Source organism: Chroicocephalus ridibundus, chromosome 1 (genome assembly GCF_963924245.1).
Source record: "Chroicocephalus ridibundus chromosome 1, bChrRid1.1, whole genome shotgun sequence".
Lineage (NCBI taxonomy): Eukaryota > Metazoa > Chordata > Aves > Charadriiformes > Laridae > Chroicocephalus > Chroicocephalus ridibundus.
The window spans coordinates 68,619,052-68,633,530 of record NC_086284.1 but is presented as its reverse complement, the minus strand read 5'-3'; the positions used below and the strand labels follow the sequence as shown (position 1 = coordinate 68,633,530).

The 14,479-nt window shown below is 39.7% G+C and overlaps 1 protein-coding gene across 6 annotated transcripts in view; it reads right to left on the bottom strand.

The window, feature by feature from the left end:
- TMCO3 (transmembrane and coiled-coil domains 3) overlaps positions 1 to 14,269 on the bottom strand; it is a 36,219-nt gene extending 21,950 nt beyond the window's left edge. For all 6 annotated transcript variants that reach the window (XR_010071554.1, XR_010071559.1, XR_010071558.1 and 3 more), the window contains exons 1-6: positions 14,132 to 14,269; positions 13,716 to 13,810; positions 10,838 to 11,380; positions 6,031 to 6,210; positions 2,099 to 2,290; positions 1,157 to 1,285 (exon numbers count right to left, since the gene is read on the bottom strand). Coding sequence is in view for 1 of the 6 variants with exons in the window: in XM_063338245.1 (XP_063194315.1) it covers positions 1,157 to 1,285; positions 2,099 to 2,290; positions 6,031 to 6,210; positions 10,838 to 11,284 (948 nt within the window). In the remaining 5 variants the exon portion in view is untranslated. The remainder of the gene's footprint in view (positions 1 to 1,156; positions 1,286 to 2,098; positions 2,291 to 6,030; positions 6,211 to 10,837; positions 11,381 to 13,715; positions 13,811 to 14,131) is intronic.
- Positions 14,270 to 14,479: the final 210 nt, after the last annotated feature.

The following is a 14,479-nucleotide window of genomic DNA, read 5'->3' as shown; positions in this document are numbered from 1 at the left end:
AGCATTATCCAGATGAAAAACATTAAATCACAGCTCCACAAGGAACAGGCAGCTCACTAAGAAACTGTCCTAAGGAAACCTCCCTCATCTCTGTTCTGACGACATCATCTTTCTCAGTGTAAGTCTCTGAAAATTCATTATTGAATCTCCTCCTAATGCCAAGCTTACAAACTTGTTTCTCAATCTAAGTGGTCATGTTTTCCAGACCTTCTCAACCCAGAAGTTACGTACTACACAAAGGTTATTATTTAATCTCAGTCTTAGAATATGAAATTTTGAAAGTGTAGTATTTGTAGCCTTCTCTTCCAATATGAGATTGACAAAATCCTACAATTTCTACTCATCCCTACTTACTTTTGAGCCCAACAGTCACTTTCAACAAAAATCCACATAAGAGCAGAGGTTGCAAAGACAGTAAGTTCCAAGCAGTTATGTGGATATCAATGTAATAGAAATGTGTAACTTAACTGGACATTACCACGCAACCTTAAAAAGTGTTCTGTTTTGCCTGCTGGCTAAACAATCTGTTAATGCACACCAGACCACGAATCAAAACACGTGCAACGGCTAGCCAACCACAGCCCACAGTTTCACATTGAGCTAGTAATCAGGGTACACGTGATGGAGCTAAAAAGGTTCAAGAGACTTGAGGAATGTGGGCAGGGGACTGGAAAACAACTAGGGTGACTAGGATGGATGAAAGAGCTACAGAGATGCAAAATAACTCTCTAGGAAGCCAAGCTATGGTACTCAGGAAACTACTTGTTTTAAACGCTTCCTCTACTGCCAACATTGACTTTTTGTAAGTTTCTGAATATCTGATGTCATTTAAATAATTTGGCTCTCAAATGTGATGCTTTATGATTAAAGACAAACAGAAAAGAAACAAACAAACAAAAAAAAAAAACCCCACAACACACAACCTTCAGCTTTCGCTTTCAACAATTGCTTATGTCATGATTATACAGGAGAAAAAAATTGAAAACAAAACAATTCAAAGACATAAAATTTTAAGGCCTCATTTTGTAAAGTTCCAGGTTTGGGGTTTTTTATTTATTTTTAAATACATTTGAGGTTGGCAATACCATATTCTTTTAAAACTACTTTTAAAGATTCCAACAAATTAAATCAGTCAAGAAGCAACTTGCACACTTACCTTGATACTATTTAGTCCTGATGGTCCTAAGAGTACTCCACAGATGATATACCCAAACATGGTTGGCAATCCTATTGTTGTGCACAGCCAGCCACATGGCAAAGACAACATTCCTATTGTCACAATATCCTAAATATGCAAGATTTACAAATGCATTAATATAAAGGACATACAAATTTGTGATTAAAGACTATTATCTTTCAAAATACAAATAGCACTGTAAAATTAAATGTGAAATACTGCCTGTGAAAAGAAAACACAACTTCAGTAAGCTAACCTGAACATTTTGTTGTAGGTGTAAGCACTGCAGTTTTGCAGATGAAGCAGATGTGGTACTGACCTTAAGTAACTGGTAGCTTTGGAGACTTTTAATCAATTTATTAGATATTTTAAATACATTATAGGAAGTAGACATTTTCCTGGGGAATTGTGAGGGGAAGGGCACTTTGCATTGAAACAAAATGGAATAACAGATCCATTTTGGTTTGGGTGTTTTTTAAAAAATAAAAAAAATATTCCAATCCAGTTATTCCTCATGAAGCACAAATGCAATTAAAAACATGTCTATGTATTTTCCAGCATCCCGTTTTTCACAAGACACAAACAGATAAATTCTCTCTAGTGACAATATGCAAATGGCTTATCAGGGAAAGCAGTAGCTTGCTTTAATACTGTGCAGTCCGAGAGAAGGGATGCTGCCCCAAAGGTACAACAAGTTAAATCAAATAAAAACAGAGAGGATTCATGCAGCATCGCAATCAGTCTTGTGAAGACTATACTAGGAGTAGGGAAAGCACTGGCCAGATCGCCAGTACACAGGGGAATCATGAATGGGGACAAATGCTAAAACTATATTAAATCCAATCAAGCAGTACTGGCATGCAAACTAGTGGGACTAAATCTTACCAAAGCAAATGACAAGAACGTCTCCAAAACATTTACCTTTATGAAATGATGATCAGCACGAGGAATCGTTGAATCCCTGGGCTTGGTAAGGATATACTGATTGTTCTGGGAATCAATAAGCATACTAAGACCTAAGTCATCCTCTACTTCTCTTTTTGAAGCATTTCTTTTGGAGTTGGCTTCATCTTCTTCCACCCTTAAAACCGCTTCAAAGTTAACACCTCTTACCTGTGAAAAAAAGAAAGCAATTAACAAAAAAAAAAAAAAAGGGGGGGTGTCAATGAAGCATACAGTAAAAAGCAAAAGACTATTAGTTGTTCTTGAAGTTGCTCCAGAATTTGTTGACAGACTACAAGTACTGCAGTTTACTGCAGTTTCTTCTTAGAGAAGTCTTTCCATCTCTATCAAAATTTCATGTCCATAACTGAAAAGCCTATAATTTGCTTTACATTTTAAAAACAAGGGGATTTCTAGACCTCTTTAGCCAAGCTGTCCAACCAAAAAATACAGAGACAAGGTTTCAAAGCTGTAAAATTCCAATTCAGTATTTTTAATTGCATTTAATCTGAAATTTTTTTTTGAAAAAGCTTTATCACATTTAAAACACAAAAGGTTGGACTGAAATATAACATTTTATTCCTTTGAACAAAAACAATTAGAGATGACAAAGTGATTTTCAGTTCACAAAAATCTGAAATAATGACTGCAATCCAAGTCAAGAAAAAGTCACTGTCCTTTAAATTTGAAGGAGAGAGAATAAGAACTGTTTCTACCTAGCTCTGTCTTTAGTGCCTGTGAGGACAGCAGGATGATTTCACTATTCGTTGTATTTTAAATAATGTAGATTTTACCACTATTCAGCAACAGTTCAGGTTGTTACTTCTTTCAGACTCCAGTAAAGAGAGAGTAGGCTGTTATCATTCCAATGACTGAGTACAAAACATTACACTTTTCTGGATTGCCATATTTTGCCCAAGGTACTCCCCAATTTAATGATGAAATGTCATATAGATGACTAAGTCATCTATAAAACAGCCTCCTATTTTTCTTCGCTGATTCCCCAGCACATTTCCCCAAACTGTTCAGATAAACATTGCATTTTCAGTATTTAATATTTAACCTGCAATTTTTATCCTTTTCTTCCACTCTTCTGGGGGTGTGTGTGTATAATTAAATAAAAACTTTTGCCACAGGAATGACCTCGTCCCCTGTTTTTGTACATGATGCAATATGAAGGGCCTCTAAAGAATTGGAAGTCACTAAGAATCAGAGGGGAAAAAAGAAATACGAAACAAATCATGAAGTTTGCAGAATTATTTAGAAGCATAAAACAGCTGCTTCAATCATTAGCATTTTTAGCTGTTGGAGTAAGAGACTGATGATTTTTTTTTTTTTAATGCATTATGAAAGTTGTCTTTTCACCTTTTCTTTTTCCCCGCAAAAAACCCTGTCTTTTTGTATATATTTGCCTTTACTTCCCTAAGCTTCCCACTTACCAGGTTATTTTGCATTCCAGAATGAGGTGTCCATTGCCAAGTCTAGCAGACCAAACCATGTTTTCACACTTTCAGCTGACGGGAGAAAGCAGGAGCTGCTGCATGCCACATACATGCAAACTATTCTCACAGTATTGGAGCAAAGGAGAAAGGCTTCCCTACAGTCAGCAAACATGAAGAACTGTTTCTGATCTGAATACACAATAAGTGCCCAATCCTACTGTTTTTCTGTCTTCTTTGCTCCTGACCTCCTCTTCCCACACCCTCATTGCTACTCCGGGGATACTAAAAGAGAGCTTAGAGCTTACTGTTAAATGTTGGCTCTGCAATATAAAACATACTTTACGCTGACTTTCACACTGGAATTATTTCACTGTTCAGTGCAGTGTCCCCATCTTGCAGATGACTATAACTTTGCCTAAAAACCAAAGTACTACTAAGCCAACATCTGTTCAAGTATCTTCTTGGGAATTTAATGTTATGACATTTGCAACAGTGTTCACTAAGCAAAATTATCTTATAAAATAAGCAAAATTATCTTATAAAATGCATCAGCAGTGAAGCATCTACTTTGAAGCTCTGGAACTCCAAATAGAGTTTGTTATATGTTCCTTTGTACTTGGTAGCTTGTGTGTCTGGAATCTAACCAAACGTCTTGGCATCAAAATTAAAAATGTATCAAAGATCATATAAAAGCAATGCAATTGGATAAATACATTCCTCATCTAGTGGAGTTCACAGTCTACATCAGAAACAATATTAGGAAAAAGGGGAAGATGTCTATAAGATTAGGACAATTATGAAAAATAATCTGTTTTTTCTGCATAACATATATAAAAAAAATAATCACACATTGCATGGCTATTATGGTGCATTTTTGCTTTTACAAAAGAAAAGGGAACTGACAAAAAGACAGACTATACTAGAAGAGCAAGAGTAGATGGCACAGGTTCAGAGGAGCTTTTAAATACTAATGAATTTGAGGACATAATAAGAGAAAACAGTTAATTTCAGGATTATATTTCCAAAATCAACAACTTCTGAAAGCAGGTTGCATATAACAGAATAAAGTGCGCAAATACTCATCTTGCATTAAGTGGGTTAGCTCAGATTTATTTTTTTTTTTTCATTTTTACCTACTACACTTCTCTAATTATGTTCTAATAGACACTTTTCTATCTTTATCAGATTACTGATCATTCTATTTGAGCTTCTTTGTTCTAATGTTCCCGTGTTCTAGCTTACGGGAAAACACACCAGATGCTTCTTGCAAAGATGGAGATGTAAATAGTCCCTCCAGGTTGCATTTCGTGATTCCTTTTCTTTCGTGAATAGACATACAAGCAGAAAACCGAAGGGGTACACCAGAGAAGAAGGATGCGTTGGCATGTTGCCAATTAACAGGTGTAGCCGAAAAAACGTCATTCCAGGTCTCTTTAAAACGTGCCGTTATACCCCAGCGGAACAGAAGAGGGCACTCCAGCTAGCTTGTCCCTTCCCGGCTGTTGGTCCTGGCTGGATAGGATTCCCACTGGCTACAATTCCTGCTATCTGGCATATACAAAATAAAAAGCTGCTTCCACTTTCTCTCAATACAAGTACAGGTACAAAAAAATGGCCTGGCTCTCTACTACAGAGCAACTGCTTTTCCTCCTCAGCAGAATTCAAGAATTATGCTCGCCTCGGAAGTCAACCTGCAAATCCACAAAAACCCTTCAAGAGCAAAAGCCAAATAAAATTGCAACCAATGTTTATGCAAACAGGACCAATTTAGAAGTCTCCAAGGACAGCACAATGGAACACGAGAATAAACTGATGCACTCCCAGCTCCGGATGCACACAGCCTTACCTGAGGGATACTGTCCATCATGCAACATAGAAACAATGAATAACGCAAATAGGCCAATGTACAAAAAGCAGAGGAAGTCAGAACATCACAAACACATTTCAGGTCCTTACCTTGAACAATATATCTTTTCCCAGACTGTGAAAACTAACTGCAAGGATTCTTGTTCTCCCATAACTTTCTCAACAAAATGAAAGAGAAAAAAGCAGAGACTATGCTTAACATGATAACTCCATATCCTGCAAAGTCTAAATATCACAGTCCTCACCACCACTGAGATGTTATAACTCTCACAGGCTGTATCAGTGAGATGGACTACACTTGTCACTGTCAAAGCGGCAGCCACAGGGAAGGCTTTCAAATCAAAATCACTAGCAAAAAGGAGTAATAATTTCTGTTTGCTCACTCCTAACAAGCAATCACTCCACCACTAAATACTTTCTTCTGTTGAAAGGGAAGCAAGAGCAAATGCAAAGCCAAAAAATTTTTGTTTTGTTTTTTTAAAGTAGTCACTAAAATCCTAACAACTATTTAACACAAGAGAAACACCCCTACAGTGCAAATACCAACTAAAAAAAAAAATAAATGCACACCAATGAAAAGAGTGAGTCTAAAACATCACTTACAGATTTGTTGTCATCAAAGGCATGCTCTTCTATTTCTTCTTCCAGTCTATCGGCTGCCTTCCTGACATCTTCTAGAATTTCATCAAGCATTGACAGGCTTTTGTTTTGATGCTGCATGTTCTTAAGGGCTTCGACCTGATGTTTTTCTGCTGCTAAGAGTTCAACGTATTCCATTTCTTCCTGTTGAATTTTACAACACACAGATAAAGTGCTGACCAGGCCTTCAAGCAGAAAAACGTTTGACATAAATGTATGCTTCTTTTGACACAAAACATCTTATGAGTGGAATTGCAAAAGCAATATAGACTTCATAATGGTATTTGGAGATTGCTTTCTCTTGTGACAGTTTTCACGGGAGAAAGTGGGCAAGAAAAACAACAACCAAACAAAATATCCACCAATTGCCTTTTCTGATCCATTAAACAGTAGAGCTGCCCTAAGGTTACGATCCAGAAAATACAAGAAAGGAATTACTTTGAGGAACACCAGGAAACATTTCAAACACAAGTAAAGTTTAGAGCTCAGTGCTTTAGCAGGGAAGCATAGTAATGTCGAAAGCATAGCTTTACTAGCTACGACAAACAAATTGGAAAGAAAACACAATGAATCTTAATTTTATAAACCATTTTATAAGCATAGGAAGAGGTCTGTTTATGGTTTCCAAAATTTACAACACTGTGGAAACAGCTACAAAAAAAAATAAAAGCAGTTGGAAAACACTACAGATGAGCAGTCAAGCACTCTAGCTGAGGTTTCTGCTTATGTTTCCCAAGAAACATTTTTCCTATCAGAAATAAAATACTTGACTTTGTCCATATTTTCAGTTTGGGCCTTTTATGAACTTGCACTAATGACTTCTGAAATCCGTGTCTAGGCTTCAAAAGTAAGAAAAGAAAAAATGCTGATGTGGTTTGATATGGTGTAAAAATATTTCAGTAGCTTCTCTGATAAAGTTATGATGTTTCATTTTTCTTTGGATGTTTCAGGTTCAAAAAAAACCCAAAAAAGTAAGTTTATTTACTGATCAAGACGGGATTTCACACTGCACCTTCTAAATAGTTACCAAGACTATAACCAAACATAATACTTTGTGTACTGACATAGTATAATTTGAGATTTTTTGGAAAACAGATAAGAAGCCTCACTTCACATGCCTACATTCTTTTAAAGATGCACTGGTTGAGAAAGAAAACAACTATGAATGAGGAAACATATGCAATGGCAGGCTTCTTCCTTTCAGTTAGATTCAGGATGCTGAGAATATTTAGATGAGACCCTACAGCTGTTCTTTAAGAGAGCCAATATTATTACCAAGGGAAAAAAAAAAAAAGACCAAGCAAAAAATATAAGCAATCTCTAGGTCAGACTGAATTCCCAGAAAACGCAAGTTTCTGTCTCTATTTTAGATGCCCTGTCATACCCATTTAGAAATCCGATAAAACGTATGTCTCCCTTAGGTTGCGTGTTTTATCTGCTTACCCCACACAGATTTCTTGGATAACCCGGGCACCTAAAATGGTCCTAAGCTATGTTTAAATAACTGGAGCATCCCCTCCTCCACACATGTTTGCGGATGGACATTTTTCCCCTTGAAACCTGCAAGAGCATGCCTGTAATTTAATCAGTTCCCTGATGCCAAGACAAGAGTATGTTCAGTACAGCCTGTAACTGTAGCTTAACCCCTTTTAAAATCCTCACAGTCAGATGAATACTTCTGGTTGTGAGGAAACCACAGAATTGCTGGCTCTTGTCTGTTGGTGTTTAGAATTACCATAGTTACACTGGCATGATGAAAACTACCCGGTTCCCAAAATAACTGGAGTTGGGAAAAACGTAACTATTAATGTGTTTGGCCCAATGTCAACTACTTTAGTTCTTATGCAACACATAAGCAAGAGAGACAGTCACTCTCATGCAGCCTCAAGGAAAAACATTTCCTATCTGTTGTTCTCTGCTAGCAGACATTGCTTGAAAGATGTAAAAAACAGCCCCCATATGAGCTACAGATTCTTTTCTCAGTCAGCAGCAACTTAGAACACGAGATAGAATTAACAAGGTTTAGATTCTTTCCTCTCAAAAAGGGAACGGGTTTTGGGTGCAGGGAGCCGATCAGTCCTTTCTGTCAGCGAAGACCAACTGGCTGAACAGTTAAACTGCAGAAAAATAAATAAGGCTCTAATTCTCAAGAAGTTAACCTTCTCTGAATAGCAAGGTAAAAGAGCTTTGAAAAAAATCTGAGTTTAGCTGTAAATTCCTTTAATTAATGAAGGCAAAGGTTTTTGTGTTCTATTAAAGCGGCACCCCTGTTTTCACCTACAGTCCAGTGTCATGGCAGTAGAGTGGGACAATCACAGAGAACGGTGTCCACGAAAAGGACAAGCTCTTAAACAGCCTGCTACATGTTAAGCAGAAGTGCATCACAGTATAAACACTGTTCCACGACTCATGCCGGGATTGGAGACATCTGATCACAAGGTACATACTAAGCAATCTTTTAAGCAAGGTAATACAGAGAAGGATTGTGCTGCACTAAACAGGAGTTTAGGAACACCCAGAAAACACATGAGCGAAATGAAGTAAGATTAAGTAAGGCTTTGGGGCAATGCTGGTTAAGGATGCAGCGTTGCTGTTGCTCTCTGCTGTTTAATCAGGGATGAAAAAAGGACATTCAGAGGAGGATGCATCTTTGCACTGTTTGTGAGTTATTTTTTCCACCATTGTCCAAGTAGCAGGCACCTGAACCTCCACGCAGGTTCCTGGAGCAAAGGAAGGCAGAATCTATTTTTACCGTTTCTTTCTTCCCCTCCCCCCACCATGAATGATTCCGCTATACCTTTTCCCAGCAGCAGAAACAGCAAGAAATGTATCAGACATGCATACATATCCCAATACTAAAGACTTCTAAATACTTCCACTCAACAGAAATAAAACAAAGGGAAGAGTCCAGCACCCTCTACAGTCATTTCTGTTTTCCACTTAATCCCTGCTTTAAAAAAAGAAAGGATTGTCTTATAAGTACACCAACAAAGTAATCATTACAGTAAAATGAAACCAGAACAAAATTGGACCTAATGTATGTCTTCTGAAGTAAGAACAAGTGTCCCCCCCCCAAAAAAAAGACATCCCATGTAATTTTCATCTTTTTGGCACGCATTTCCCCAGTAACCTTTGTTTTACTTTATGTAACAATTATAAGATTAAGAACAACAAATATTGTTTAAATAATCATGTGAATGACATAAGAAGGAAGGGCGTAAAAGATTACTTGTTCAAGTGAATATCTTGATATGGTAATACAAAGAAGGCCTACATGGTCCACCTCCGCAGAAGTAAAGTTTTGACAGGACACGCATCTGTAACACATCATTATACACAGAGACCTCCTTTTATGAGAAAAATGAGGAAACACCATTCTCAAGTTCAAGGATAGATTACTTCAGTATTTTACAGTAACATTGCCAAGAATTAGGTAAATGAGAAAGAAGATTCTGGACAGCTTCACTGCTGCTATCTTAAGAGGTCTGAGAAAATAAAAAAGGTGGAAAATCAAGTAATTTTCATCACAATCACTACCATTTCTATGCAGCAGAGGCTGGCACTACCATTAAGTGCCAATATCAAAGTCATATTGAGCACTTCATTAGAACACACCTAGATCCAAGCTACTCCCATCCAAATTTGTCGTAATTCAGTCTTTGTTTTCACTACACAGACCACTCCAGCCTCCCAAGTCTGCAACCTAACTTCTATGTCCACCAGCCTTTTTGCCACAATTTACAGCACACTGTTCTTGCACACAATCTTTTGCCATCTTCACCTGTTAAGATCTGCACGTCTCTTACACAAACGCCCTTTAGAGATTCTCCGAGCTCAGATGCTATATCCCAATTATATTTTTTCCCTTCTCTTGCTCCCTTGTGCAAGGGCAGCCTCTTCTTTTAAAAGACAGAAAACAAAGAAAATATTTAATACATCCCTCCAGTGGCTGAGGGATAGAGCAAGGAAAAGAGCAATTTAAATACCAAATCAATTAAACGACATTTTCTCTCAATGGGAGACTTTCAGTACACGGTCTGAGCACTACCAACTCCAGTAGACAGTGGCAGATTGTGCATACCCTAACAGGTCTGCATTGACACGGGAATTCAAATTTTCCATTAAGTACTCGTGCTCAACTGTTACTCATCTGTGCTTTTCTTGGTAAAGTTATTCTCAGCCGGCTCTTCCCTCGAAGCACTGTTTTTCAAATCTGTACTTTTTAGGCTAGGTGTGCTGTACTGTGATTAAAAATCTAGTCATCTCATATATTTGCACGTCCATTTTACCCACATCTATACCAATATGGAAATAAAAGGCTAGAAGTCATGCTGTTTAAATTGCAGATTTTGGTTGAGCGGTTCTCATTTAAAGTGGGAAAAACAGTTAGTATTTTGCCAATTTATGGCATTATGTCCACTCTGATAAACCCACTGGTTTATCTAGTGCAGCTGTGCTACGTGCACTGACTCACTTCCTGTATCCCTTTTCCTTTAACATAATATTTGTCATAGGTTTTATGATTATGCTTAGTTTTGTTTTGAGTAAGAAATATTGACTGCTAGTAACTTTTAAGCTCCAGACCAGAATTACTTCTAATTTTACTAATGAAAACAAATACTTCATTCAAAATCCATTTTAAACAGCAAAACACTGCAAGTTTCACGTAGGTACACCTTTTTATTAAAACAGATTGAAACTGTGCCATAAAAAAAAGTTAAAATCACAAGTAGAACGTTAATACTCTAGTAAAAAACATGGGGGAACTAACCTTAATTGCAGCTTCTCTCAAGGCTTCCAGTCTCTGTCTGCTGCTTTCTTTCATATTTACAACATCTTTGTAATCACCCTGTAGAGCTCTCTGGAGGCCGTGGATTGCTTGAAAGACTGAGTTTTCACTTTCATTTAGCTCCTTTTGGAAAATTTCAAAGGTATGCACCTGAAAAAGTTTCTCTTCATCTGACAGCCCTGCATCCTTCTCAACTGCTCTTATAGCATTTTTTAGTTTGTTGAGAACAACGTTCTTTTGGCGAAGAAGGCCAGACAGTTTTCTGCAGCTCTCCAACACCCACTGCTTTCTCTGAGCGATAACAGCTCCTTTCCCACGGTGCAGCTTTATTGCATGTTTTACTACATCTTCATGTTCTGCAGGATTTGCTAACTGGCCACAAGGCAGTGAAACCAACGTCCATAGGGAAATAAATCCAGTCACCCTCATTCTTCACTTTTTATTGCTGTTGGGAGAAACTGATAATCCACAACTGCTCAAAGCTTTCTGCTACGTGGTTTCTGCATCTCCAGTATGTATACCATGCTGCAAGACAGTACCAATCAGTTACCAAACATGAAAACGTTGAGCCATTAGGTCAAACAAATGTAGAAAAACTTAAGACTGCATCCTACACTACTATACAGAATGTATATGGTCTCCTTCAAAAAGCAAGAAATAGCCCAAGGTTAGTGATAGATTTTTGTTTTCCCCTTGACTATTTTCTAGATATCGTCTTGTTTTAGAAACACTGAATGGAAAGCTTAGTCATTTCACATGGTAGTGACTTGCACTTCTTACATGAGAGAAAAGCCATTAAAAATATTAAGCCACGATGACATAGGCTGTACTTGAACGTAGCACCAGAACGGATCGTTCTTATCTATCAGAAAGCCTCTTGTATTTTTTCCAAGCCTATCCTAAAAAATTATATCACAACCATTTGTTATTTATACAGCCTCAGAAGCATTAACACACTCAACTACACAAAACATAATGAAAAAAAGCCTAACCAAAACAGATTACATTATCAATCATACTTGTGAAAGAAACATTTCTACAGTAAAGAAATAACAGCAAAACTTCCTGGACTTCTGAGCACTACTAGTTTGCATCAAAAACCTTCACCTGACAGGCTGCATTGCCTTCAGGCATTTTACCTTCAAAGCTAATTATCGATCCTCACGATTTTAAAATAGAGTTACAAGAACACTAAAAGTAAAATCGATTCATTCATAAGTTAATTTCCCAGAAGCTACTTGAATATCTATATTTAAACTGCTGTATTTGCTTTTAACACCAAGCAGGACTGAATTTCCAAACTAAGAATGAATTTCCTTCCCCCAGATCCTACAGGAAAATACTGACATTACCATAAAATAACGAAGTTACATTTTCTTTAAAAATAACCCAACCAAACAAACACAAAACCCCATAAAATCCCTCCACACGCACCACAAAGCTATACATAATGATGTATAAATATATGTACAAAACATACATTTATCACTGAAGCATGGCATTCTAAAAACTCACAACACACACTACATGTTAGTAGATCATCAATAGAGCAGGTATTTGCCTAAAACTTTAGCTGCAATCTTGATCTCTTGGCCAACAGCCTTAATCAGGAAACAACATATGGACAGTGTCATCTGGAAGCAGCCTGTGTACGAGAAAATCTTCTTTTCCTATAATGCAGTGGCAGCCACAATCACAAGTATCCAAGCCAGCCATCATCAATATATAAAATGGGAAGGGAAGAGGGCAAGCACAGCCATGGACTACCTTCATTTTTAAAATGCCCTTCCTCTCTGTTTCAGAAAAAAACTGAGAAAACCTGTCTGTGGGTTGGTTTATTTCTTTTCAATGCATGAAATACAAGCCAAAGTATTAGCCAAAGCTATCAATAGTTGACTATGTGCTAGGGTTAACAACATGAAGAGACAAAACATTCAAAATTAAGAACTGAAAGTGTAATTGAAGTAGCAAAAGCATATCTACATCACTCTAATTTCAATAAAATAATAAAGTAGAAATATTTCAGAACATTGATAAAGCTATGAGGTTTACTATTTTTAAGAAATTGGGAAAAAATGACAATCCCCACCACCTGACAAAATTCTAGAGTGATATTTAAGGAAATATTTCTTCACGTACACAAAGTAATACTCCTCCTGTTTAACATGGCTGAAGGAGAGATTTTGCTGAATAGATTACAACCTATTCCTGCAAGAAAGAAGAAGAAAACGCCTAATGTATCTTCAAGCTTCTGTTTGCACATCCTACGTGGTACGTAACTACATAACTAAATTCTGATCAGAGATTTACACTAGTAAGTTTGCCCACTGTGTAAACTTACCACCGTGGTTCAGACACATATAGCAGTTATGTCTCGGTAACAGTGTTTTTTACTTGGCTAGCAAAAACTATTTAGAAAAGTGCCACCTGAGGCAGTGCTCAAAAGCTGTTAAGGGAATAATGACCTCACATATAAAAATATATGATGTGCTTCAGAGTACAAATAAAATGAAAGAGGAAAAAAAGAACCAAACAAAACACAAGTCACTCCTCTCCATGCAGCAGCAGGTATCAAATTAGAGGGAATTCCTGTCGCTTGGAGTCCTTTTTAAGCACAGTTTGTTTTCCGATGGATTGCGGTTCATCTTCCCGATTTTTCCCTTCCTGAACACCGCACCGTGGCACCGGGTTTCACCGAGCTGGCATCAGACCCTGCCTCCAAGGCAAGCCCCGATCTTCTCTTCGGAAACGCTTGCGGGTCCTCCCGCACCACCTGCCAGCGCGGCCGCCACCCACCCCTTTTCCCCATCCAAAGCTCCTTCTTCCCAGGACCCGCCGGGCAGCCCAGGCCCGCACCCACCTGAGGGCGATGGCAGCCGGAGGGCCGCTTGCCTGCGCCACCGCCTCCTCTCTTCGCCGGTCGGCTTCCAGGCGCCGCCTGGCCGGTACCTCTCCCTGGGGAAAGCCGGGGCGGAGAACGGAGAAAGATCAGGAGAGCGCGGACGCGACCAGCCCCCTTCCCGCCCCCTCATGGCGGCGGAGGGACGGAGGGAGGCGGCCGCCCCGCAGCCCGGCGCTCACCGGCAGCGGCGTTCAACTTTCCGTCCCCGCGGCAGCAGGGCCGGGCCCGCCGCCGCCTTCTCGTAGCCCCTCACCGTCCCCCCGCCCCGCCGCCCACAGCCCACCTCAGAGCGGTGGCGGGCCCGGCCGCTGAGGGGAAGGAGACGGAGGCAGCCGCCGGCCCCGTGCGCCGCTTCGTCTCTCCGCCCCGCTCACCTGAGGGAGGCCGGCAGCGGCCGGGGGAGGGCAGGAAGGAGGGGAACGCGTGTAAGGGGGAAGCGGCAGCCGATGAACGGAAGGCGCCGCTGAGCCCCCGTCCTTGCCGAGGGCTGGCCGGCCGCCCCCCCCTCCCCCTGAGCCGGTTACCGAGCGCCGGCGCGGCACCTTTAAGCGCAGAGTCAGGCGGGAGCTGTGGTCCGAGCGCCGCCGCCTGATGGGAAGCGCAACCGCGGATCCCCCCACTCTCCCACACGCACTCCCCGCCGTCCCGGCCGCTCTGCGCGACGCACGCCGGGAGACGTAGTCGCCGCCCGGACCCGGCCCGGCACAACACCGGGAGGCGCC